Source organism: Crassostrea angulata, chromosome 1 (genome assembly GCF_025612915.1).
Source record: "Crassostrea angulata isolate pt1a10 chromosome 1, ASM2561291v2, whole genome shotgun sequence".
NCBI lineage: Eukaryota > Metazoa > Mollusca > Bivalvia > Ostreida > Ostreidae > Magallana > Magallana angulata.
Window position 1 is genome coordinate 17277611 of NC_069111.1, and position 27947 is coordinate 17305557.

General features: G+C 34.9%; 1 protein-coding gene across 3 annotated transcripts; it reads right to left on the minus strand.

Annotated features, from left to right (window-relative positions):
- Positions 1–1895: 1895 nt before the first annotated feature.
- LOC128162485 (sushi, von Willebrand factor type A, EGF and pentraxin domain-containing protein 1-like) lies at positions 1896–27821 on the minus strand. Of its 3 annotated transcripts, XM_052825731.1 has the most exons (48): positions 27472–27821; positions 27197–27282; positions 26685–26958; positions 26138–26406; positions 25811–25978; positions 25501–25671; positions 25156–25326; positions 24850–25020; positions 24275–24475; positions 23731–24180; positions 23323–23586; positions 22399–22569; positions 22034–22204; positions 21616–21786; positions 21275–21445; positions 20965–21135; positions 20648–20818; positions 19901–20071; positions 19445–19615; positions 19080–19256; positions 18659–18829; positions 18359–18529; positions 17948–18121; positions 17015–17185; positions 16584–16754; positions 16306–16476; positions 15955–16128; positions 15564–15734; positions 15265–15435; positions 14963–15133; positions 14646–14819; positions 14346–14519; positions 13881–14051; positions 13614–13787; positions 13313–13492; positions 12861–13037; positions 12551–12721; positions 12157–12327; positions 11755–11925; positions 11592–11636; positions 11256–11450; positions 10748–11098; positions 10263–10609; positions 10061–10151; positions 9300–9379; positions 3003–3036; positions 2394–2516; positions 1896–2234 (listed from the first exon to the last, which is right to left on the minus strand). In XM_052825731.1, the coding sequence occupies exons 1-48, from the start codon at positions 27516–27518 to the stop codon at positions 1903–1905; spliced, it is 8694 nt and encodes a 2897-aa protein (XP_052681691.1). In that variant the 5' UTR covers positions 27519–27821; the 3' UTR covers positions 1896–1902. The 3 variants fall into 3 exon arrangements, with proteins under 3 accessions (XP_052681691.1, XP_052681677.1, XP_052681686.1); XM_052825717.1 differs by lacking the exons at positions 1896–2234; positions 2394–2516; positions 3003–3036; positions 23323–23586 and adding an exon at positions 8706–8992 and having other exon boundaries at positions 23731–23901; positions 24010–24180; XM_052825726.1 differs by lacking the exons at positions 1896–2234; positions 2394–2516; positions 3003–3036; positions 23323–23586; positions 27472–27821 and adding an exon at positions 8706–8992 and having other exon boundaries at positions 23731–23901; positions 24010–24180; positions 27197–27436.
- Positions 27822–27947: the final 126 nt, after the last annotated feature.

The following is a 27947-nucleotide window of genomic DNA, read 5'->3' on the forward strand; positions in this document are numbered from 1 at the left end:
CAAAACAAGAAATATGAAATATTAACCTTGTTGTTCAGGTGGGAAAAATATTTTCGACTAAATTATCATATTTATTTGTGTATAAACTTTGAAACAGTCCAGTTCCTTTTCACTCTGAAATAGATATTTTGTTTTTTCATGTTGTTTTCAAAACACTTTTAATAAACTGTATAGACATGAAACAGTTAAACCCTATAGGAATGAAAGAATAAAAGATAACCAATCCGTGCATTGCGCATACACATATAACCTGTCTCAATGTCTAGGAAAAATTAATTTTTTAAATGTTTTTAACAAAAAAGTGTTTCCATTTGATAATATCCTTTTTAATATCAATTCTATGTAACAATCAATGATTTATAAGAGGGTCTGGACACGCATAGTAAATTCTTATTTCATAGAAGAAAATTGATGAAGAAACCAATACTTTTAAAATACTACCATCATATGGAAACCGATAGAAATATTTGAAATTGGTCTTTTGCAATTTTTTATCGCTTGAAAAGGGATATTATTTATTTTTGATACTCTTATCAATATCCATGCAATATACATTTTATTAGTAAAAATTGACACTCGTTGCTATGGTAACAAGGCCAAGAAATAGAAAAAAAATAGAAGATGATTTTGAAATGCAGTAATTCCTAAATTTAGAAATTTTTTGCAGATGTTTTTGTTGGAAGTTGTAAAAAAATGCCTAAAATTTTATTGTATACTATAAAAAACTTTGTAATTCAACATAAAAGCGTTGTTGCTAAGGAAATTAAAGTTGTGTAGAATATCACACAGAAATTTTTACTTTTTAAAAAGTCCATAGCAATGGCAATTATTTTCGGCAAATCTCAGATTTGTTTCAAATTGCTTTCAAGTCTAGGACAATTGATATAATTTATTCAAAAATGCCTCAAAATAATAGAAAATACCTTATTTTTCAGCTTGTTACTTTAGCAACGGTTCTTAATTTTTATTTTTAAAATTTTAATCGCAAAACTTTTTTCTTGAAAAATGACAATTTGGTTTAATAATATATTCCAACCTAAAAGCCCCAAGGTGTGCATATTACTCACAATAAGAGCTCTAATAAGCATTAAAATGTCATTTTTACATCTTTACGCTGTTTCCATGGCAACGGGACCACATAGCAACAAATTGTGTTAGGCTTTTTTACTCTATCACATTGTAAAGTATGAAGAAAATAGGAAATTCATTTAAGTACACACGATGTAAGAAATATAATACAAATAGCATGATTTTTTGTAAAATACAGTGCGTGTTTGTGTGATGAAACATAAAAATGTAGACATCTCATGTCATTTATCATAGAAAATATTAATTTCAAGCATATTAGTAGTTATAGTTTGCATTCCGTATTACGAATGTTCTGAGATTTTAAAACACAAAGCAAATTTGAAATAAGGAAGATAACTTCGATTGCTTTCTTTATAGAAAAAAAGTTGATATGTGATAACAATGTGTATTAGAGGCAATTAGTGTTAAAATGGAATACATCCTCAAATACTATTAATTCGAGTTAACGTCATAAGTTGCATAAATTCTTTACCTTATATCAATTATATTTATTAAATTTAATTCTTTTTATCAGTGTTATTTTTGCAAATGCATGTGCCAAATACCTACGTATTTAACAATCTGCTGATCACATTAATTCGCATTTTTAGCAATTTGGTGCAGTTAATTTTGTATGCTTTTTAAATTGTTTCTCTTTATCTTTATTTAAAAAAACGTTTTCGAGCATAAAGCTCATTTGATGGACATTTTTATCTCTTTTCTTTTCTACAAGATTACATATTCATTAATTAAATCATATCAACTTTTTCATCAAAAACCACTATAAAATTTGAAAAAATTTATTCAATTACAAATATATGTGACAACACATTGTTAATTTTTCACGTCAATATCTAACAAAAACGTCTTTTTCAGTGCATCCCAGGCCACATTTAACCCGTGTTTGATTGAACTCGAGGCAATCTTGGGTTTCCTCCAATACTTAATCGGAGTAAAAATGTCGATTATCTTGGAAGCCATTGTTGTTGTTGTGATGGTGGTGGTTGTGGTTGGTGGTGGTTCGGTGGTTGTAGTGGTGGTAGAAGTCGTGGTGGTAGATGTGGTAGTATAACCACCACAGGTCCAACAGCAAGCAGGGTCTATCTTATTGTCCCTGGGGCACCTCCTTTTGTCACAACCCTTTCTTCGATTACCATATTCACAACCTTTTGTGGTAAAGTATCAAATAAGTTTCCAAATTCAATAAAAAAAAACTTACATAATATTTGAAGTATGAGAGTCTACCACACGATATACTTTGAATATTATATTACTGGTACATGTATATGGCTGCTATGAAATTATAGCGATACAAAAAAGGTTACCTGTTATTTCTGTAAACAATTGTTTGCAGGTGAGACAACATTTAATCTTGTTGTTGTCATTGTAACAAAGATACGGGCGCTCTTTGAGGAGGAAGCATGCACCACTTTCAATATCTTCACAATCTGTCAACATAATAGGGAAACCTTCAAGCAAGAGTGCAAATCATACACATTAATTTAATGAACAATTCAAGTAATTCTTGCAATGAGATATAAAGATGGATGTATTTTAACAACATAATAATTACATTAACCGTAATTACATTACGGAAGGATTCAGTTAATGTTGTTATTATAGAGTATACAGTGTGTACTTAACAAACGATTTCCTGTCGGGCGTTCATTTATATTCTGTTGAAGTTAAGTGACATCAACTCCAACACTCTCACACTAATTGTTTTAAAATTACATATAAAATGGCATCTGTTGGCGAGAAAAACGGCCTCCCCTACACTGCTTGCATAAAATTTAGATTTAAAGAATTAGAGAAGTCCATTGCACGTCCTTTTTTAATCTTATACAATCCAACTCTGTCTACAAAACACTAATCAAGTCATTACCTGGTGATAGCTAAATAAAAGCTTAAATTACCTGTGTTTTATTACTCACCGTCATCTGTATCCGTAATGTTTTGGGCCTGAATCTGATGATAACACAAACAGATCAAGGTCAACAAAAACAGTATCCTCTCAAAAGAATGCATGAATGAAGTCGCAGCTACTTCTTTTAAACTTGTTTAAAAGGAAGACTTGATGATATACTGAGCTTTTTAAAAACAACAAAGTTATTTTTTTCAGATTAGTTATTTAGGCCGAATCATGCCATTCATCTCCTTGGATGGATTGGGTTTGGGCATTGGACCTTATTAATTGACAGCATTCTCTCAATTTTTGTAAAGGTAGATCAAGAAATGAAAAGTATTTATTTATTTACTTCTGTTTTATTACATTAATAAATTGTTACAATGATTTGTGACCGTATGCTTCTTCATTTGTAAAAAAAAAAATCACATTGAGACAATATTACTTGGGATGCTCTAACATGTGATTTAATTTATTTGAAATGAAAAAAAGCAAATTGTTTTGAAGGTATTTGTATATTAAAGATTGCAGATAACCTTAAACATATATAATATTTTATTAAAAGACAAATTATTTTAAGTCTTAGCTATTATGCAGAATTACAATATACAATAGCACGAAATTCATCTTATTAATAATCTCATATTATTAACAATTCGGATTCTTTTTACACAAATTACTTTAACATCATGTTGCTCTAATTTGCAGTCATAGTTTTTTATTGGCTTGAAATAACCAAATCGAATCGAAGTCAATTCACATAAACGATAACATGCTTTAAGTAAAAGTTAGATGACGATACTATCAAAACTTCCAATTGTAAAAGTTATTACATAGATTTTTCTTTTACCAAATACTTTTAATTCGCATATATCTTCATTTTCTTCTTTTACGCACAACAGACATTACAGTGCAAATTTTTGGAGTTAATTTGTCAACATCAAATTTAAATACCATGAGAAAATATATAAATTGTATAAACAAATTGTCATTAAATTAATCTTTATCAAAACTACAAAGTCAAGTTTGATATAAATTAGGTAAAGCGTGATATCCTCAACAGAATTTTGTCAAGAAATAGAGTATGATGCAAGAACTGTTTTAAATATATCAAAACTATTATAATTGCAGAGAGGACGAAATTCCACTGTTTGCACGATAAAAGAAAAAGTAAAACACTGAAAATGTTAGCTTTTTCAAGGTCATAATGTAAAAAAAATGTTGCCTTTTTATTCTATTACAATTATCGATATGTCAACTTACATAAAACACAAGTTACAAGTTAGACTTTTCATTTATGAGTTATGAGTTATTTTCATTTAAACAAATTTGAGAAATGTCCTGATGAAATGATATGTACTTGTATGTTACATTCAGGCTGTACAAAAAGTGCAAACAAAATTTAGAGCTCAGAAGCAGTTAAGTGCAGTTGGACTTCATGACAAATGGTGTGGTGATGCATTGTTTCAGACTGAATCAGTTTATAAATAATGCAAAATTTTGTGTTCTAAACATTTTGTACAAATCACCATTTGAAAACATATTTTCGGATAATATTATTAACAAATATTGCTTGATAATTTGTATTAGTGAGTATTTAGAAATATCATTATTATCACTTTGACCTTATGTGTCGGTATGTGAACACGATGTTAAAAACTGACTTCAACTACATGTACCTGCAAGAATCTTAAGCGAGAACATCGTTGTCGAAAATTTATTCATCTCTATAAATCAGTCAATTTCTCTTGCAATTGGTGAAAATATCTTCAGAATACATGTTTATAAGTCTCTGCAAACCAGAAAATAACTGGTTAGCCACGAAATAAAATTATCGCTAATATTAGCTGGTGTACAATAATCTAGAAAAGGAAAACACTAGAGTACTAATATTCGGAACCAGGGGCTCGATTGCGCTCGCCATACTCACATATTCCTATTACCACCCAGATATTTAAAAATGTCCAGGGAAAAAAAAACCTTTGCATCATGGAATGTTAGAAGGTTCGGATTTGATAAATTATTCTTTTAAGAGGCGAAACTCATTGAAATTATGTGATTTTTACTGGTATATTCATTATTTACAGAGTTACTGAATATATCGCGAAAAATATCGGTTTTCTATGCTTAATATTAGTTACTGGTTGTTATTCATCTGAAACCAATGCAATTGTTCACCTTCAATATGTGAAACATTTTTCAGTAAGTCTTTCTATATGCGCAATGTTTTGCAAGAAACCTCAATCTATGTTTGAAATTAATGAATGAATTTTTTTTGTTAGATACATGTACATACTGTATTTCTGTCCAGTTTTATTAACTGTTTTTCTAGCGGGCCGAATCCAGATTGATTCTTGAAACTATGCAATGATACCAGTATCAATGGCGTCTAAATTTCTGTAGATGGATTGCAAAGGAATACGATTATATTGCCTTTGATTATGTTTCAGTGTTACTTGTAATCCATATATTGAGACAGTTAATAAATAAATTATGTAAATTCATATGGATTAAGTGATTGTAGTTGAGAAATGTTGGCAACGATTAACTGAACGCTAGCCTCTAGCTAAAATACCGCTGGAACATTTGTAAATCTGTAAGTAACAGGAAATCCCCCTTTTCTTTTGTAATGTAAAGCAAGAAATGAATGAGAATTTGGAAAATCCAATTCAAAAAAGGGAGTGTTATAAAAAGAATTTCCATTTCATTTAATTTAAAGTAGCATGACGATAATATGACCGGATATAATTTAGATGGAATGTCTCTGTTTTTGGTTTTACAACGCGATAAAAGATATTTATTTATAAAGCAACATTTCATCTAAAATCCTTGTTCATCTTGATACTGTTTCCTTCGCAATCATCCATATGTTGTTATATTTAATATAATAACATATGTATAGAACATAAGTTTAGATATTGCAAATATTTTATAATAGTTTACATTCGTATGTTCTAATAACATAAATGTAAATCAATAGCACTCTAAGACTTCTTTCTGATATCAAAGATATATTTGAACAGGAATCAATTTTTGTAAAACGTAGGTAATTTAGCCGAAGAAAAAAGAATATCTTATAAGGTAGGGTAACAAATTGATCCATGGAAGTGCGAGTAGGGAGGGTAGTTGGTTTCTTGAACAAATTATGTTTTTTTTCTCAGAGGTTCTTAATTTAATGATCAAATATAAGCAATCATTGCAAGATAATAAACTTCACAGGATTAAGCATTTGGTCTGTTCTTGTTCAAACGTACTGGAAACCCAGTCTGGGCATTACTTCATTTTGGGGTTTTTTTTAAACCAAAAACTGGTAAAAAAAAAAAAAAATTGAAATCTACTTGTCATCTTTAACTGTTACACAGTATTACCGTTTTTGTGCACTTCAGAGTTTACATATCGTTTAATTTACCAAATAAGACAATATGTTTCTCCGTCACATATTCCACCAGGTTTTTCGGGATGGGGGATGAAGTTACGTACAATATATGCATTTTAGGGAGTAATGTGTACATTATATCTAAAAATTCTAATGTACAAATCAAATGAATGCTATTCATGTTTACTTCTGAACTGCAACTACAATTTAAATACTTATGTGTAATGTTTATTCTGGTATTTGAAAGTTAAATAAAATAAATATCTAAAAAAACTTTAGGTTAAAAATAAACAGCATCAATCAACCAGACTTGATATTGAGATATTAGGACCCGACACTCTAAACAACACCTGATTGTTGCATCATAATAATATTGAAGAGATACATGTAGTTATAATGGTAGTTATAGTGCTTCGGTGGTAGGGTAAACCTCATCAGGGATCCAAGTTTAATGTACCTATTATTAGCGAGATTTTAACAAAAGATATCCTTTATTTTTGTGTTTGCTGTATACAATGATAGGTTCCGTATCAAATATCAAATAGCTTTTTGCAATTTGAATCTGTCTTCAAGATGTTCCAGTACTTCAGTATACGTTTTTTAATCCTTTGACGCGGGGTTGAATAGTGTAACCATGACGTGTGGATGCTTGAGTTTTGTTTTTTGTTTTTTTCTTGTTTTACTCGGTAAGAGTTTCTTAAATTTTCTTTTCCTGGGATTTCGGCAATGATCGGATTTATTTCCTTTTCAGAGTAACCCCTCTTTGATAAATGTCCTCTGACGTCCTGTAATATTATATTGAGGGTGGATGTATCTATACTCTTTGATGAAGCCTTTAAATACTGATACGTTGTGTGTGCTATTTCTAAGAAGGTATAGACAATTATTAGTTGGTTCGATAAAGGATTTGATATCCATTTTTTTGATAATTGCTAAATCTCAGGCCCTTGTAGGCCGTTGTAACCAGAAAATTCATGGATGTTTGAGAAATTTCAAATGTGAATTTAAGATGCTTGTGACAGTTGTTACTAATAATGTCAATAATAATGACAATAATAGTGCCAATAAGGGTCCTAATATTTCAATATCAAGTCTGGTTGATTATTGTTGTTTATTTTTAACACTTGATCAACCGCACTGGAAAGCTAGTTTAGGCATTACTCCTTTTTTGGTGGTTTTATTTGACCAGAAAGCTCGAATTTAAAATCTAACTGGAATCTTCAACTGTCATTGTTTAAACATTATCGTGTTTCACAATATTCACGTTTTGTGAACTTCAGAGTTTAAATGTCATGTAATTTACAATTATTTTCCTCCGTCACGTATTCGATCAGGGTTTTTTGTGAAACTACAATATATGCATTATAGGGAGTAATATGTATACTATCTCTAAAAACTATAATGTATAAATCAAATGAATACTATCAATGTATATTTATGAACTGCAATAATTATTACAATATGTGTAAATACTTATGACTTATGTGTAATATTTATTCTGGTATATGAAAGGTCAATAAAATAAATATTTTGAAAACTTTAATGGGTTTTTTTCATTAATATGTTGTAAAATGTAAGTCCAGTTTTTAACGAATACATAAAATCATGTGTATAAGGGGTTGTTAACCAACTTTTTTTTACATATCACTATTTAAAATGAATTTCTTAAGTGAAGGGGCTTTAAAAATTGTTTATGTTTTACCAGGCAGTTCAAATATTGATAATGTAAGTAAATTCGTTCATACATGTACCCTCAACACTGACCCTTTCTTTATTCACACACTGTATTTCTGTATTACAGCCACATTGTAACAGATAAATAAAAATACTAAATGTGTATTCTCTCTCTCTCTCTCTCTCTCTCTCTCTCTCTCTCTCTCTCTGCACTTTCAAAAAAAATGGGGGCGCAACAACTGTAGACACATTATTTATTAAATCTAATAAATATCGAATCTTTGTATGTCATGTAATCTATATAATAACAATATTGAACAAATTGATTCATGTGAACTTGCATAGTGCTGTGATAAAGTCTGGATTTATTTTATTTGATGTATTTTATATGTGTAATCATAGCATTCTGTGATATACATGTATTTACCTGAATATAATGAAATGAAATATACGTAACTTCGTAACTTACAATTTTACGGGAATAAGCTCTTAGTTTACTCTTATATTATCGCCCTCACCGTTTAAAAACCAGGACTTGATCATGCGCTTTTTTATCATTTTGTTATCTTTACATATTAAATTATAATTTAGCTCTTCTAAATATTTATTTGTCTGACAAGAAAGGCGTGGTTAATTGTTAAATACATAATTTTTATTAAAGGTTTATAAACATAAATGATATACAAAAACACAAGTCTTACTTTGTAAAAGTTTTATTCAAAACACAATGGATTTCAATTAAAATGTCAGATTAAAGAGATTTGAACAACTCCATAAAACGAGACAGTTTCTCTCCCGGAGTATTGCACACAAAAGACAATCTTCTCTCTCAAGTATATCAAATATACATAGAAAATGAATAAATAAAATCGTGATTTTTTAAAAAGTTATACGAATGGAATGGATTTCCTCTGTTCGGATCAGTAGCATCTCTATAAATAAACCGGCTTGCACAGGAAAATTGTGAACTGTAAAAGAAGGAAAGTTAGATGAGAAATAAAATACTTTTCAAATCTTTTGCTTGTATACACAAATAAATATATAGTTTACGTAATTTATAATTATATACATACTTTTGAAATTTTATTTAAACATACACTTGTAAACGTGTCTAACTTGGTAATTTATTACTTTTTCGCAAATATTTTTCAGTATTTCATAAATTTTTATCTTTTTAAAATATTTTCTTAAAGAATACATGTAAACATCTAAAATTTGTTATTGATGAGGTAAAGAAGATATCTGATTAATACTCTACATGTAAAAAATACTTACATCGTCCATGTAGCCTTTGAAGTTTCTAAAGCCTTTTCCATAACCTATATGTATAGCTGTGTGTGTTTTTTGCACTGGACCTACAAAAGCAAAAGTTTTCAAATATTTCAAAATTTATGCAACACTTTTCAATTATTTCAAAGTATATGTGCGGAGAAACTCAAGTTATTAATAGGAGGACATGCAAATTATCGACTTATTTTATTTATCCTATATTCACCTTATACCTAAACGTATTAAGGTGCCTCACTACACCTTGAAAAAGTTTCTCAAATCAGCAGAAAATTACTTGATTATGATAGAAAGCATGATGGATAAGCAGTATATATGTCAAATAGGCGAAAAAATGTCCAATTTTAGTTAAAAAATGATATTTTTAAAATTTTATTTAGTAAACATAAACAAAAGCCCCAGGTGGATTCGAACTCATGACCTGCAGTTCACAAGCCTGATACTTTAACCACTGAGCTATGATGATATACATCTGAATTGATTGATACAAACAGTTTAACAAAACATTTAAATCGCCGTCTTGTTACGTAGTGTCTTAAAAAGTATAAGTCTCGGTGTAGTGAAGTACCTTAACAGTGTGCGATTTGAATCAGAGCTATTTGAAAATTACAAGTTACTTCTCTTTTACCGAAACTGTGTTTGAGCAAAGTTCTCTAATATCGTTACCAGGCATAGATAATTGTCTACAGTAATACAAACTACTTATAATGGTAAAATAATAACACTAATTTCTGAATGTTATGACCTACCAATGGCCCATTTTGACATCTCTACGCCGTTCACTCTTCCTTCTAGCTTTTGAGTATCGTGAATATAGAACACCCGGTTCCAATTTCCAAGCTACAACAAAATTAAACAGATAGTTATTTCTCAAAATACTTTTTAAAACCTAAATTTCTACTTCTTAAATTTATTCTTATTTTTTTTTTTTAAATTGACGTAATTTCTTACGTGTAACGGAAGTTGGAATGTCGTCACTAAGCCGCCATTACATTTCGCCAGGAAGTGTACGTTTCTGTAACTCTTGACCACTGCCAATGTTGGATTGGCCGTACAACAGTCACTGTTACTGACTAAAGCCGTCACCCCTTGACTTGGGGGTGTCTCTAGATAATTAAACGCCACCACAATCTCATTGTATTCGAAATTGGCGAATCTAGGTATTACTAGTTCCGCCTCACCGTTGAAGTAAGCCACTCCCTGGACCACAGAGACGTTGTAGTTTTCTACATACACTCCACTGCCAGATCTGTCGCTTGTGTCAGTGTCAAAGGGAAGGTATAATTCCGGACGGCAAACTGTTTAAAAAAAATACATCACACATAAATAAACACACAAATTAAAACAAATCATTACCTGTATCACTTACAAAATGTACACATGTACAAATTTATTGTATAATAGTCAATTGAAAATTTGCATTTACGGATACGTACTTTTGTCTGTTTGTTGAACGGGGACATTTGTAGTGCATCCACATTCAGATGGGTTATACTGTGTTCCCGGAGCACACGGCATTGGTATCCATCCGTGTCCCGGAACGTACTGCTCAAATTTTTCGGGAACGCCGAAAATGGGGCGTGAGTCACATGATCCAAGCCCGGCGGACATAGGTGGGCAGGGGTCCGTACATGAGGGATCAGTGATACACCCAACATATGGTTTATATCTCTTTCCCTCTGGGCAACACATTCCGTATGACTTTCCTAAGATACATTTCCAGAATGCGCGGCAATTTTGGACGTGGTCCATTGCATAGGATTTCAATACTGGAAGTTGACATTTCTCTACAAAAAATAAGAAAAAAAATTGTGTTTTATAAATACTAAAAAGTTAATATACAATACTTTCATACATTTTTTACAACTGTCCTAAAAGTGTTTATATATAAATAAGAATAAGTAAAAATACAACAGGTTTATGATATTTGGAATAAGGGAGTACCTTTTGGACAAGACACTTGTTTGGCAAGTTTACACGTCAGAGCATCCTGGTCCCAGTACTGTCCAAAGGGACAGCTTCTGATGGCTGATCGGATCTCTCCTTTTGCTCCGAAATAACACTGGACAAACTTGTAACAGTTCTCTGGATGGGGGTTAAAGCCGACACCATTTCTAATTATGCACTTGTCGCAAACATCTGCAAAAAAAAACATGCCTTAAAACACCGCTATTTTTTTTTCAAAAAATAATTTATTATAAAACGAGGCTTTGTTATAAAACGAGGCTTTAAAATGACAGATTTGTCCAAATCTTAAAAAATGAAAATGCAGCAATTTACCTGAGCCAGGAGGAAGCGTTTCTTCTGGCGGAACAACAATGGAAACTGCGAAAAACAATATTGCAATGTTATATACATTGTACATGTTAATATGTTAACATTTTGCATCTACGTAATTTCTTGTCCTTGTAAACACGTAATCAAACATGTGATTAAGGCTTACTTTCACAAGTGAGTGTAGAAATGGTCCATTGTCCGTCGTTCTGACAAGTGATGGTGGGGTCCCCATTGGCCTTAGTGTCGGCGTCACATATATACGTCCTCACTGCCCCTTCTGTGGTCTCCCCAAGTCGCACGGTGGCTCTCGCTATTGTTGGTGGCCTACCACAGTCAGCTAAAATAACAAATCAAAAATAAATTCGAGGTCATTATCAGCAGAAATATAATTTTCTAAATTGGAATCTTTTGAACAATGAATTCCATTGACGTCTCCGGTAAAAAATAATCTTGATTTTGGAGTATCGAAAATTAGTTTTTGGGCAACAAACATTTAACATAAAAAAAAAAGTCTAATTTTTTTAAATTAATTTTTTTTTCTAAAATACATTTCAATGATTTTTCTTACGTCTGCAGTATAAGTTAATGTTGCTCCATGTTCCATCTACCCTGCAAGTCGTCACAATGTCTCCTTCCGCTATGGAGTTGGCATCACACGTGTATGTCCTGACGCTACCTTCCAGAGTACTTCCGGGAGAAACCGTCGCACGTTCTATCTGTCGTGGTTGTCCGCAGTCGGCTGTAAGTCAGAAATCTCAACTTGTAAATACCGGCACATAAATGTTTATATTGACATGTTGTAGTAAAAACTTTTAGGCGAAAATTGTGAGTTAATTTTGATAACAGATCATTTAATATTTTGTTCACAAACAATTGTCTAAAAAATATGATGATTAATTCATTGATCAATTGAAACAAAAGAAGGAGATATAAAATTCAATTCAGAGGTTAAATAAACTCACGTCTGCAATAGAGATCGCTTCTGCTCCAAAGACCATTGCTTTGGCATACGATGGAATTGCTTCCTTCGGTCACTGTACCAGGCTTACAGTCATATATTCTGACCGAACCCTCAGTGATTCCTCCCTCCCGAAGTATGGCTCTGGGGATATCATTTGGTTCACCACAGTTTGCTAAAAAGAAAAAAAAAGGCAAGTGGTAATTTTTTTTCATATGCAAACTGGAATTTATGGATGTTGTAAGAAAATAAATATATTTTTTTTTGAAAATTAGAAAAAGTTTATAAACGATGGTTGCATAATAGGAACTTACAAATACACTTGATAGTGACTGGTGACCACACCCCCTCCTTGGTACATACGCTGGTTGGATTACCGGATGGGTCGGTGTTTTCATCACAATAATACATAATGGTGGCCCCCTCGAGGGTTCCTCCTTCTAATCCCTTGATTGTCGTTCTTGGTATAACTGGTGGATTTCCACAATCCGCTACAAGATATAAACACGTATTAAATTACAAAGTCAATGTTGTCATTTTGCCATTAAATGTATTTTAAAAATTTTTATCAAATGTAAGAATTATAAAAACCCAAAGTGGTGTCAAACACGTGACTTGCAGATTAGTAGCTATTGCTTGAATTTATATCCTTTTTAAACTTTTAAACTGTGATATAGATATGCATAAGATTAAATTGAATTCTTAAATTGTGATTTTAGCGATGAATAAATTTTTTAGCAATGAATGTAGCTTTAAAACAACTTACGCCTGCAGTAGAAGTTGGAGATGGACCATCGGCCGTCGATGCCGCATTTCAGAATTGCGTCCCCTTCTGGTACATCGTCGTCATCTTCACACTGCAGAGTAATGACGGATCCCTCTAATGTGTTGACGTTATCTGGTATCGGTAGAATTCCCGGGGGTAGTGCTGGCTTCCCACAGTCAGCTGTAAATGATCATTAAGATACAATATTCTGTTGAATTTTATAAAATATCAGAAAAAGAAATGATACATTATCTCTTGCAATGCAATCATTAAAATCAGAGTGCGTTTGTAAACAACATACGTCTGCAGTACAATGTCGGTTTTGTCCACAACCCGTTTTCTTTGCAGAAGATGGACGGATCCCCCTCGCTGACGTAATTTTCGATACAGCCGTACACAATTTCTGATCCTTCCGTGGTTGGTCCTGGGGCTTGAATGAAAGTGTTGGGGATACGTGGGGGCATTCCACAGTCCGCTACAAAAATCAAACCGATCATTGCAACATGTTGATGGTGTCTTAAAGAAATGAAAAGGAGTCTGAAGTGCTGATCTTAGTAAGAAAACTTACGTCGACAGTACAAACTGATGGGGGTCCATGTTCCATCAGATTGGCATTTGGTTTCTGCGATACCCTCTTTCTGGGTATTCTTGTCACAAACGTAGAAACGGACCGCTCCCTCTGTTGTGGGGCCGTCTTGTAAGATGGCCCTGGGAATCTGAGGAGGGGCCTTACAGTCGGCTGTATAAAATGGTTGAATTCATAACTAATCATATCGTAATATACATGTATCTTACATGATTGTTTAACACATATTACTTTTTTTTATCGGCGTTAATACAAACAAGATAATAAAAAGCAGAATTGAAAGCAACTTTGAATATGAAAACATGGAGAAATTACGTTTGAAAATTTACAATTCTCTTCATTTCATTTCAGATACACAGAGTTTCTAAAATCAAAATTATTTTGATACCGCTTATCATAAGTAACACTTGGTCACTGCTAAATAGTAAGTAAAAATGGAGTACTTACGCCTACAGTACATGTCGACTTCTGACCACATCCCATTCTTCTGACAGACAGTCTCTCCGAACCCTTCCTGTACAGTGTTAATTCCGCACGTGTACACGGCGATGTCACCCTCCAATGTACCGGTAGAGGTGTCCACAGTGGCTCGAGGTATGAGCGGAGGCTGATTACAGTTGGCTGGAAAAAAAATACCGGTATATCAAAACCGTGCTTAAAAACACATCGTTTCAACCAACCTATCATGAGAATTTATCTTTATCTTTCAGAATATCATTTGATTTTGGAGATGCCATTTTAACGTACGTCTGCAATAGAATCTGACGTCAGACCAGCGTCCATCATTCCCGCAGGTTACACTGGTTTCTCCCTCCATGACTGAGCCTCCTGTACATTGGTAGTACCTGGTGGATCCTTCCAGAGTGGTTCCATCAACGTCCACTACAGCTCTTTCCACCACTGGTGCCGGGCCACAGTCCGCTACAATTAGCACGTATTGAAAATTAATTGATAAGACTTTGCTGTTGACTTGTTTCCAATTTTGGTAATTTCAAAACTAAGGTTTTGATTTTTTGTTCTTTTAAAAGAAGCACGCTCTTTGGAAAATAAGATTGTATAATTACGTCGGCAGTAGAGGGATGTCGTGGACCACTGTCCATCGTTCTGACAAACAATCTTTGTCTCTCCCTCGGGAACTGTGTTAGCGCTACAGGTATAGGTTCGGAAAGATCCCTCCACGGTATCCCCGTCCGATAATAATGCGCGGTGAATCATTTTTGGTGGACCACAATCAGCTAAAATTCAAAGACATTTTATTAATAATTATATACATGTAAGATATACGACACATTTTAATGAAATTCAAAATCTCTCGTTGGCTTAAGTTGAACATTCTCGGTTTACAAACAAAGAAATGTCTACTTACGTCTGCAGTATAAGTTTGAATCGGACCAGATCCCATTACTTTGACACGTGATACTGGGCGTTCCCTCCATTACGGTATTCATTTCACAAAAGTATGTCAGAGACGAACCCTCCGTCCAGTTTCCGGGGGAGACTGTGGCTCGCGGTACTTTTGGGGGCGGTCCACATTCAGCTGTTAGACAGATGATAAAAGAATATTGTTAATCGTGGACCAAGATGCATAAAATTGAATAGCAAAAAATTGTACCGATGATTTCTAAAACTTTCAGTAAAAGAAAAAGGTTCTAATATTTTATTTACGTCTGCAGTAAAGATTGGTTTCACTCCATGTTCCGTCGCGTCTGCAGATAGAAACGTTGTCGCCCTCACTCACAGTTCCCTGATTGCAGACATACACCACCACATCCTCTTCAAGGGTACCAGTGTACTGGGCGGTGGCTCTAGGAATCGCCATCGGCTTTTTGCAGTCAGCTAAAATCAGGACGTTAATGCTTAATAATCAATTGGTTATATGATGCCAATATATGTCGTTGCATCAGTATTGAAAATGTCCAAGCTACACAAAGTTTGTGTTCGTATTTGCGTGCATACAAAATACTAGTACATTGCAGAAGTTAAATACATGGATTTCAGGTATGTTCAGATTGCCTTCTTATCTGAAGCTTGAACTGGTTCATAGGATGAAACTTACGTCTGCAGTACAGGGTGGGCTTGGTCCACGTTCCGTCGCTCTGACAGAACACGTTACTATTGCCTTCCGGTACAGTTCCTTCCACGCACTCCAACGTCAGTTTAGCGCCCTCTACCGTAGAGGTTGGGTATATTGTTTTGGAATTCTCCACATACACAGGAGCACCACAGTCAGCTGAAAAATTGAAAAAATCATAGTTGGATGCTTGCCAAAAACGGTTTTTATGTGGAGGTTATTTTAAAACTTTGTCTTGCAAAAATGTAACATTCATATGGCGTGTGTTGTATGGTTTTGCTTTTTTGTTGTTGGTCGTTTCAACAGTGACAATTGAATAAAATATTCACCACTTACGTCTGCAATACATGTCGATTTTCGACCAGGTCCCGTTTTTCAAGCACTTGGTCTCTGTGATTCCTTCAGTTTGGGTGGACTTGTCACAAACATAAAACCTGGAGCTTCCCTCGACCGTGTCCCCGGGTTTGGCGTTGGCTCTTGGAATATCCGGGGGTGGACCACAGTTAGCTAATAAAATACAAGTAAGGTTTAAATTAAAATATCCTACAGGTATTAGCAATATTATTAGATTTCACTGAAGAGAACATTTCTGGATGGCAATCATAGCCTCTTACGTCTGCAGTACAAGTTGGTGTGAGACCAGGCTCCGTCGTTCTGGCAGACGATTGATGTTGACCCCTCAGTCACTGTTCCGCTGGAGCATGTGTAGATGGCTACTCCGCCTTCCGCAGTGGAGTTAGCGATCACCGAAGCTCTTTCAATCAAAGGTGGGTTTCCACATATGGCTATCAAAGAAAAATATGGCTATCAAAGAAAAATTAATGTTTTAGTTAAAAATTTTGCGAAAATATTTGTAAATATCTTTCTGGGTTTTTTTTTTATTGTTTAATCGATAAAAAAAAAACAAATATGCAGTATTCTTTAAGAACTAACTCGTTTGGTTAAATGATAGAATGATGGATTTCACACTCAAAATGATATTTTTGTTCATTATGTGTTTACCACACTGCTTTGTCAAAACGCGCATGCCCTGTGAAATACTTACGTCTGCAGTAAAGATCCACGGCAGTCCACTTTCCATTGAGTTGACATCTTGTGTTGATCGTACCCTGCGTCAACGTGTTGGCGTTGCAAGTATAGGTCCTTATGCTTCCTTCTAGAGTACTACCAGACGACACTATGGCTCTAGTTATAAATGGGGGTGCACCACAATCGGCTGTCATAAATAATATCACATAAGGTAAACATTAATTCTACAAATTATACAAACACATGGACAAAATTGCATTAATATGGAACATTGACTTACCGTATATCAGGTTTTTTCCGCGTGTATCCAATTTCCGCTTTGTTCGCGACGATTTCCGAATCGCGGAAAATAAATCAGCGTAAATTTGATACAAAGTTTCCCTTTTGTAATAGAGTTCTCGCTTTCCGGATGAAGTGTAAATAAAAGTATGGTGAACTGTGTTCAGTTAGTTTACTTAGAGGTACAAATTGCGGGATCGGAAGACAAGCGCCAGATAATAGATTTGTATTCCTCGTTGTTTATTTAATAATCCATTGACAAGCTAATTAAAACGTTCGCTTTCCTTGCATAAACCGATGTCTAATTATACCTGAGCTACTGGTATATGTAACGGTACATGATCCATTTATTTACGACCGTTTGCGTCTCCGAAAATAATTGTCGGTAAATATTTCACATTGAGGAAAACGTGTAAATGGATTCATTGTCCGAATTTTTCGTTACAAGAGCGACAATTTAGATACTTTTCGCCACTTTCCTCACAGGTTTAGACAATCGTAAATTTTTTTTTACAATGTGACTTCGAAATAGTGAAAATTAGATTCGCGTAAATTTTATATACCCTTCTAGTCTCTGATTCGCGGAAAAAACATGACGCGGAAAAAACCTGATATACGGTAATTTCAAAGAAAAACTTGTATCCAATGGTATGATAAATAAACTACGTACGTCTGCAATAAATGTCGGTTGAGGACCACAGTCCGTTATTCTGGCAGACGATTTTGTTGGGCCCGGATTCCTGGACCGTTCCTGCGTTACATGTATATGATCGGGAGTCTCCTTCTAAAGTCTTTCCCACGGAAATAGTGGCCCTATCTATCACCATTGGTTCACCGCAATCCGCTGAAAAATAAGGTACAGAAAATAGACATCGATTCTCGACGTTGAGTTGATACCTCTTAATTTCAGCGCTCTGTCTCTTTTAAATGAATTAAAAACTGCCTATTTACTCTCTCTCTCTCTCTCTCTCTCTCTCTCTCTCTCTCTCTCTCTCTCTCTCTCTCTCTCCTAACATTATGTTTCCATCTACGCTTGTAAATGTCTGCATGCAAATACTTGACAACGCCAAAGCCTACTTACGTCTGCAGTATGTGGTTCTGTTAGACCATTTTCCATTCCCCTGGCACACTATAGTGGATCCACCTTCTAGAACAGTGTTTGGGCTACACGAGTAAGTGGCTACAGCGCCCTCCAGTGTAGACTCGTACCGTACGCCTCCGCGGAGTATGCTCTCGGGAACACCACAGTTAGCTGAACAAAAGAGTAAACGTAAAAATGAAACTCACCTCATTGGGAAAAAAATCGTCAAAACAGATGCAAGTTTACATATTTCTATGTAATTGAAAAATAGATTATTGAAATAAAAATAGTATTACTTACGTCTACAGTATAGATTGACCATTGACCAGACTCCGTTCGCCTGACAAACGATATTCAGCTGTCCTTCTGCAACCGTGTTAGCTTCACAGCTGTAGAATCGGGTGGACCCCTCAAGATTACTTCCAGGTTCAATTCTGGCACGTTCAATGGGCAAAGGTTCTCCACAATCAGCTAGATGCAAGAAATAATTGGGTATCAACTGTGATCAAACGTTTCATTACTCTCACAGTTTACGCATGTTGCTTTACAATAAGTTAACGCATGTTGCTTTGCAATAAGTTTATGCATGTTGCTTTACAATAAGTTTACGCATGTTGCTTTGCAATAAGTTTATGCATGTTGCTTTACAATAAGTTTACGCATGTTGCTTTGCAATAAGTTTATCCATGTTGATTTACAATAGGTTTACGCATGTTCTTACGTCTGCAGTAGAGGTCATTGGGTGTAAGTGACCACTGTCCGTTTATTTGACAGATGGACTCCGTTGGTCCCTCCGTCACCGTGTTTGGATCACAGGAGTACGTCCTTACGTCTCCCTCTAAAGTAGTTCCAGGTGATATAGTGCTTCTAAGAATGGCCATTGGAACCCCACAGTCCGCTAAAATAAATATGTATTGGGCATTAGTTACAATCTTTACTATATCATAACCAGGTTCATAATGAATTCTAAGGATCAGTCTGTTGTTGAATTAATGTTGTTGTAATTAATTTAGTGAACACAGAACACCATATAATTTTTCTTTTAATGCTTCGAAAGGTTTAGAAATGATTGAGAATATGGCTTACGTCTGCAGTATAAGTTTGTGATTGACCATGTTCCGTCTAATTGACAGGTGGTTGATGTAAGGCCCTGAGCGACTGTTTTCTCCATGCATGTGTAATACCGTGTTGTTCCTTCAAGGTTGTTTCCAACGGAAATGGATGACCTCTCTACCAGAGGTGGGTTCCCACAGTCGGCTAAAATAATGTGTAAATATATCAACTGAATGCATATATATTGGTCGATTTGTAAATTTATTTGACAAATGAACAAGCTGATCAAGTCACCTCTAAGGCGGAGAGGAAAGGGCTGGTTTGAAATAAGAAATCTTTTTGGTATTTATGAGGCATTTGATATAAATAAATTTGAGGAAAAAAACGCCGAACACGGAAGTTTGCTGGGTATGTTTTTCAGCTATCGAGAGTTTTAAAAGTCAGTGCATTAAACTATAACTTTAATTTTTTTAGTTTAACTCCACGTACGTCGACAGTAGAGATCCGTGGAGGTCCAGATGCCGTTCGCCTGACACGTGATGGTGGGGGTTCCCTCTGTGTTGGTACCAGTGTTACACGTGTATGTCCGTGTGGTGCCTTCTACCGTTCTACCCACGCTGATGATGGCTCTGTCAATCATCGGGGGTTCCAAACAGTCCGCTATCAAATAGACACAATGGTATTCACTCTAAATGAATCTTTATAGATCTTTTGGTAATGAAATGCATGCACATTGTTTTTCATTTGTTAGATACAACTTTCCTTTATTTGTGTTTAATATAGCGTTTTAAAGTCAAATTCTTTTTTCCTCCATTTGTATTTTAATTTTAGAATGTTTTATAACGTCCTTTTGTGTCTTGTACTTTATTATCGTAACTAATTGCATTACATTCTTGACCCACATAGGCGTTTTCCTTGTCCTAATTATGACGTGAGTTATGGGGATCATTAAGTATCATAGCAGCTCATTCATAAAAACAAATCTCAGGAATGTTTAACAGCCTAAATTTGCAATTCAGTCGGTTTTTTTTTAATTTAGGAATGAAATTTATTTCTTGAAAGTTAACGTTATAAATGATGTTAAAATAAATTGCCCTGAGATAATTATTTCCTTGAACTATGAGTATTGTTATTCTAACAAGAAAGACAAATGCCATAATATTTAGATCAATAAAGCTAAACAATTTGCAGATGAATAGTTCTTTAAATCTTTTGTTTTGACAAATATTTCCTTACGTCTGCAATAGAGGTTAGTGGAGGACCATTGTCCGTCCGTCTGACAGTAGATTTCTGTGTTGCCTTCTGTCACGGTTTGTTGGTTACACGTGTATTTTCTCTTGTCTCCCTCATGAGTACCTCCGACACTGACCACTGCCCGTAAAATCGGCTTAGGCTCACCACAGTCCGCTAAAAATAGAAGAAAAAACCCGTTAAATTTCGGTTAAATTGCAGATCACTATAAATAACGCATCAAATATTCATTTCAACATAGATAATAAAGCACAAACATAAACGCTAGTTATGAAATTCAGAAAGGTTGAATATATTCTTACGCCGACAGTAGAGGTTAGTGGACGACCACACCCCGCTTTCCTGACACGTGATTGTTGGATCTCCTTCCGTCCGAGTGTTCGAATTACAAGCGTACGTTCTGCTAGATCCTTCTAGTGTAGTTCCTGGGCTGATCGTGGCTCGGTGTATAAGTGGCGGGTTTCCACAATCGGCTGAAAATGCAAGCAGAGTGTGTATATCAATTTTACTGTTACCTTCTTTGTGTCTCTTTCATAACGAAATTATGCGAACACTCTAACCATCTTCACAAAATTTTTATTCTAAGACTTAATAGATGTTTTTAGAACTTACGTCTACAATACAGATTGGTCTGCGACCAAGTTCCATCTATCTGACATTTTGTAGAAGTTTCGCCCTCTGTCACCGTATTTTGATCACACGTGTATATCCTTGTGGTTCCCTGCAAGTTTTTACCAGCAGAGATTGTGGCTCGTTTAATTACGGGTGGGTTTCCACAGTCCGCTAAAAAGATAATAAAAGTGTAATGTAGTTAGGATCACAATTGTTAACCTTAGTTTATATCAAAACGATATACATGTACACTTTTGCTGCATATCGTCTTATGGAAATCCAATTCTATATACCTACTATTAGTGTAAAAAAAATTAAAAAGTATTATTTTAGATACTCACGTCGACAGTACAAAGTGGACGTTGACCATACGCCAGTCTGCTCACACCTGATTTTAGGGGAACCCTCTGTCACCGTTTGACCTTGACATGTATACGTCCTTACAGCGCCCTCTGTCGTTTTTCCGTCACCCACAATAGCTCTGTCTATTTGGGGAGGTGCTCCGCAATCGGCTAAAAAAAGATTGTTTTCCCTTAAGTTTGATAAAGATTATCTTAATATCAGAATGAAAGTTTTGTTCATTTGATACTAAGATATACATGTATTTTCATAAGGCAAAATGTCAAATAAATCGTTTTTTAATTTAAACTAAGTCATTTCAGACGTAAAAATCTTCAGACATTTCGAAATGTTTCTTAAAGAAACCTCCTTGTATCTGTGGTTTGTTTTATATTCTTTGATGTAGGCCTGAGTACTTACGTCGACAATACAGGTCGGTACTTGACCATTGTCCGTTAATCTGACATTCTATAGAGGTTTTCCCCTCAGTCACTGTTTTAGCGTCGCAGGTGTAGACCCGGGTGGTTCCCTGATAGTTGTTTCCGACAGAAATCGTAGATCTTGCAATGACCGGAGGTGGTCCACAGTCAGCTAAAATGGTAACGTTATTTTTAGAAAACTGATACCGTATTTTTACATAAGGATTAAAATGAAGTTAGCGTATCAGTTCATAAATCCCTTCAGAAAACCTTAAAGAAAAACATCGGCTTATTTTTTTGTGTGCATATATATGTCCAAGGGTACTCTAAAAGACAAGGAAAATGGAGGAGATAAATTATACTCACGTCGGCAGTAAAGATTTGTAGCTGACCAAAGTCCGGTCTCCAAGCACGTGGTTGTGGTTTCTCCCTCTGTGATAGTGTTTTGCGAACACGTGTATCTTCTGACAGCACCCTCCAATGTGGTTCCCTGGTCAACAGTGGCTCTCTCGATCACCAGAGGTTCCCCGCAATCCGCTACAACATCAAAAAATAAATAAAAAGCTTTGATAAAGTTACATGAAAGTTTTAAACATTGCAAATGTGTGCATGTTTTCGTGACTGTTACACAATTGTTTGTACGTAAATGTATCTCTTTCATTTTCCACAGATTATGGTTTCTGTGTTTATGACCCGTTTTTTGGAAATAAAATGTGAAATTAGAGTTAGTTAAAGTTTAGTGTATTGCTTTTTCTGTGTCTGAAGTTACGTACTTTTACAAATTATTCTCTGAATCATACATCAATTGACAACGCAAAGATTAGTTTGCAATTTATTCTGATTAAATAACAGAAAACAAAGGAAAACAATAGTTGAAACAATATTAATAACTAATAAATAACTAAAACACGTTTATATATTTTCTCCTGAATATTAAGATGCCATTATAATACGAGGATAAAATTAATACTTCATTAAATAACTGAATGGATAGAGGTATTAATGCAATACTTCGTTAATACTTTAGCACAACGAATCTAAAGAGATTTTCGCACATTATTTTCACCTACATAACGTACACAAATACTGTCACTTCAATACTTAATAAGTTCAAAAATTAATTGACCAATTTGAACTGAAATTCAGAAATGGTGACTGGATTAATACTTTTGCCTCTAGTGTAACATAAAAAAAAGAAACTTAAACATAACAAAGCAAAATAGAATGTTCATGTCGTTTCCATTGAACCACAATTGCAAGCTTTTTTCATGGATTAATTGTTCTATCGACTGTCGTTTTCATCGTCATCAACCGCGTTCTCAATTTGGCGAAGTGCATCGGCCTTGAAATCGTAGCTCTGAATACGTTGGGCGGCGTTAGTGGTTATTTTTACGTTCTGCCTAGCTCTGCATCTCGAGGACCTCTGGCAAGTCCGCCGCCGCCGACAGCATTTACTGCGCGACTGACGACAGCACTTCTTTCTGGGCGGTCTGGAAGTTGTGGATTCTTCGTCTTCTTCCGAGGACGAGCTATCTGATGAGTTTTGTCTTTTTCCTTCAAATTAAAAGACGCACCGATCAGAGAACTCCCCAACTAAGACTCACACAACTCCAGACACACCCTAGCCATATACAGGGACCACTATATCATCCCCAACACTTCTCTCAACACCTTAACCATTGCGGATTCTATACTTACGTCGACAATACAGGTTCGTCTTTGACCACTGTCCGTTTATTCCACAGGTGATGGAGGTCAGACCTTCTGTGACAGTGTTGCCTTGACACGTGTAGGTACGGGTCGAGCCTTCAAAGCTGTATCCCTTGGATATAATGGCTCGCTTGATCTTTGGAGGTGGTCCACAATTGGCTAAAAGGGCAAGAGTGGCGTTTATGTTTTCATAAAGCATTTTGTATAGAAACCTAGCGTTTCCAAGATTAAAATCGGTGGACAACGGTAACTGATATTCATACGTACGTCTACAATAGAGATTGGTAGATGACCACATTCCGTTATTTCCGCACGTGATCGTTGTGGTGCCTTCTGTTTTAGTGTTCTGCAAGCAAGTGTAAGAAGCCGTTTGACCCTCCAGGGTTCCATCGAAAATCACAGTACTGCGATCAATAGAAGGCGGCTGTCCACAGTTGGCTACAAAAAAACCACATAACCATTATATTCGTTTAAATCTTAAAAGCCTACTTTGACACCAACAAAAGATGGGAAGTTGATTTTTATAACTTACGCCGGCAGTACAAGTTGGTAGCAGACCACTGTCCGTTGATTTGACAGATGGTACTGTCACTTCCCTCTGCTACTGTGTTTGACTGACATTGATAATATCTGGTGACTCCTTCCACTGTACCAGGAAGCCTTACCCCTTCTATCATGTTTAGGTACTCTTGGATAACTGCACGCTCTACCATTGGGGGTGGTCCACAGTCCGCTATATTTATTAAGATAATAAGAAAGCTTTTGTAGAACAACTGTTCATACTATTATAAGTTTTAACAATGTCTTCTCTTGGTTTGATAGCCCTTACTTCTTTCGATTATATGAAAGAATTCTCAGGAAAAAACATAATTATATTGAAGTGCCAGAAAAAAACAGATTTTGATTTTATTATATTCATTTTTGTCTGAAATTAAATTATTTTTTATTATAAACGTTGTATGCGGTATCCTATACGTTTATAATACTGTGTAGGATTAGGGGTATGAATCTTAATTCGATGTAAGTTTGTATTCATTTAAGGTGTGTTCGTTGTAACCGTGTTTGACACCACGAAGTTTCCTTTGGAATGTCTCTGTCATTACTTACGTCTACAATAGAGGCTGGTCACGGACCATTTCCCTGTTGGACCACAGGTAATCATTGTGCTTCCCTCTGTCACTGTGTTTACATTACAGGTGTAAGTGCGTGTGGAACCCTCCACTATTCCTCCGGCAGAAATGACGGCACGGTCAATTGCTGGCGGCTCTCCACAAATTGCTGTTGAAATTATTTTTTTAAAAATTATTCTTTGCAATATTTTTTGTAGATATCTCTTTTCTGATATTTCATTTAAAAAAGGTTTAACAATATTTATCACTTTAAGGTTATCAAAGCCTTAATTACGTCACTTACGACGGCAGTATAAATCAGTCTGTGACCACATTCCGGAACTCAAGCATTCAATGACTGGATTGCCTTCCTGAACAGTGCTTGAGGCACACGTGTACGTTCTCTTGTCCCCCTGAAGATTACCCCCAGGACTTAGTGTTGAATATTTTATTATAGTAGGCAGTCCACAGTCAGCTGAAATGTCAGTACAAATAGTATATCATGAAACAAAACAATAACAAAGAAACAGAATGATAACCTAAAGATAATACTAATTGTCGATTTAAAACTTCACTTTCGGGGGGGGGGGGTGAAGTAGATGGCCTTTGAAGCAGCCAATGAAGCAGATGATTGGCTATCTTTACTGACCTCGGCATTTAAATGTTGGTTTGGACCACGTCCCGTCCTCCTTACAAATCGTTTCCGGTGTTCCCTCTAACACAGACCCTGTTTCACATTTGTACTTTGTGGTCGATCCCTCCAGACGTCCAGCTAGCTCTAATGTTGTATGTTCCAGGATGGGAGGATCCTTACAGTCAGCTGTTGTAAAGATATCAATTTAGTTATTATCGCAACACATCTGAATATCAAATTAATAGTTAAAACCTAACTGCATTCATTTCAGTGTTCAAGAAGAATGATAATTATATATCTTGAAGAGAAACACTGTGGTATTTACATAGACAGGCGTATTCGAGTTTTGTCCACGTCTGGTCCCTTTGACACTTGATTGTGTTGTTTCCGTCTGGTATGTAGCCGTCCATACAGTGGTACTCTATAACGGTGTCCACGATATAGTCTCCAGGGACGGTGAGAGAGTGTGGGAGTAGAGGGTTGGGAGGACATTCTGAAAGGTAAATATATACCCATAAAGAAAACGTATCATAAAAACATCACGTGTATAAATGAATTTAATGAAAAAATTGAGAACAAAAGTCTTGTATGTATATTCAGGATTTGTTTTTTGTTTTATATTTCATGAACATTTGGTAAAAAGGCTACGTACTTGGACAAACAAGTTTCACAAGGGACTCAAGTTTCGCTGCGAGCTCATCAAACGTCTGAAATGTGATCACGTTTTCCGGGGAAGACGCAATGTTATTCAGCTCCTCTTTGTTCTTGATATCGGTCACACCTATGGAGTACATTGTCACCCCGAGGTCTTTCAGAGCGTTGGCGGCATATGTTGTTTTAGTCTTGTTTTTCGAGATTCCGTCCGTTAAAACCACGCCGACAATAGGTACACCTTCTCTTTTCTGCTTTGAAACTATTTTGCTATGTAATGGAAAGGACATCACATAGATTCGTTTAGAAGTATAACATTTGAAGTTTTATATAACTTTCCCGATAACTAGTATTTTATCTTTGGGAAAAAAAACATATTATTATATTCAAATTGTAACATCACTATAATTGTTTTTCAACCTGATATATAAATATCATATAGCTACCGTAAAAGATCTCATAAACGTTTACAAATACAATTTTATATGCGTAGTTTTGCTAAGAAAATTTTTACACATATTGTTAAATGCATAAAGGTATTTTCTTACTACATAGCCTCTAAAGCCATCCATGTATTGGTACCGTCCCGGGGGTGGGGCAGTGTTGCCGCCGTTTGCAGGGCTTGTGGTTTATTGCCGACAAGGGGGGTCTCTAGAGCAATGTTGGAACTAAAGACGATAAATGAGATTCGGATTTCTGCCTCCTGGATATCCAGACTTTGCACTAAACTAGTCATGGAGCGTTTTAGGGAATTATAGTCGGGTTCGTTAATACTGTCGGATCCGTCGATGATGACAACGAGTTCCATTAACCCTTTGCATCCTGAAAAGAAATGCAGTAAAACTGGTTACATGTATATACCATAGACTTACATATCCAACAATTCTAACTAAAGCGGTGTTTATCAAAAACCAATAAAAAATTGCTTTCGATACGGTTTTTCATTTACAAGCAAATAATTTCATGAAATATTTTTTTTAAATATGATCAAATAATATATTTGACTTAGATTTTAAAAAGATTATATAATTAAGCTAAGTGGCACTTTATCATTTCTTACCTCTTTCGTCGAAACTTCTGACTTGAGCAGCAAATATAATTAACAAACATAGTAGTTCTTTTATTTTTTTCATTATCTTTAAGTTTCTGAAAAATAAAATTTTTGGTTATAAACAATGTAGATGATTTGGGTTTATTAATAATTCTGACAAAATAAATGTTCAGTGAATACCACTTTTTCTATAAACTACAACACAAAACCTTACCGAATAAATAACATTAATATACCCCCAAAAAATTAAACTATATTTTTTTAAAAGAGTTTTTTCTCTATACCTGAAATGAACCCTTGTGTCTTTTAAGACTTCATAAGCCCTATGCATTACAAATGATTAAAACATAACTTAGGCCTGGAAGAATCCAATCGTATGATGTCACATGACCCACTGCTTACTAAGAAACTTTAAGGACATCCATTAATGTCGTCGGCGTATAGTTAAATCAATTTCATAAAGATGCATCGTGAAATCAGTCTTGGGACAGATTGTGTGGACATATTTATGTTATTATCCCCCGAGAAAAAACAAATGTGTCTTCATTTTTTTCCAAGTACACGTAAATCAATATGCTACGTACAGGTACAAATGTTACACCTAAATCTCTTCTTAAATCATAATTAATAATTAAGTGGGGTCGAGTTGTAATTGGGATCTTTGAAGTTTTTTTTAAAATGTGTGCTTTTGTTTCTGACGAACGATTCTCTATCTTTAAAACGATATATCTGAAAAAATTAAGCTGACGAAATAAAGTTA

Coding starts and splice junctions, on each gene's coding strand:
- LOC128162485 (XM_052825731.1), bottom strand. CDS start 27,518: ATGCATAGGGCTTATGAAGTCTTAAAAGACACAAGGGTTCATTTCAG. Junction 21,136..21,274: donor GACCAATCTGTATTGTAGAC/GTAAGTTCTAAA, acceptor TTGCATTTTCAG/CCGATTGTGGAAACCCGCCA. Junction 15,436..15,563: donor AACCAATCTTTACTGCAGAC/GTAAATAAAATA, acceptor TCTGTCTAACAG/CTGAATGTGGACCGCCCCCA.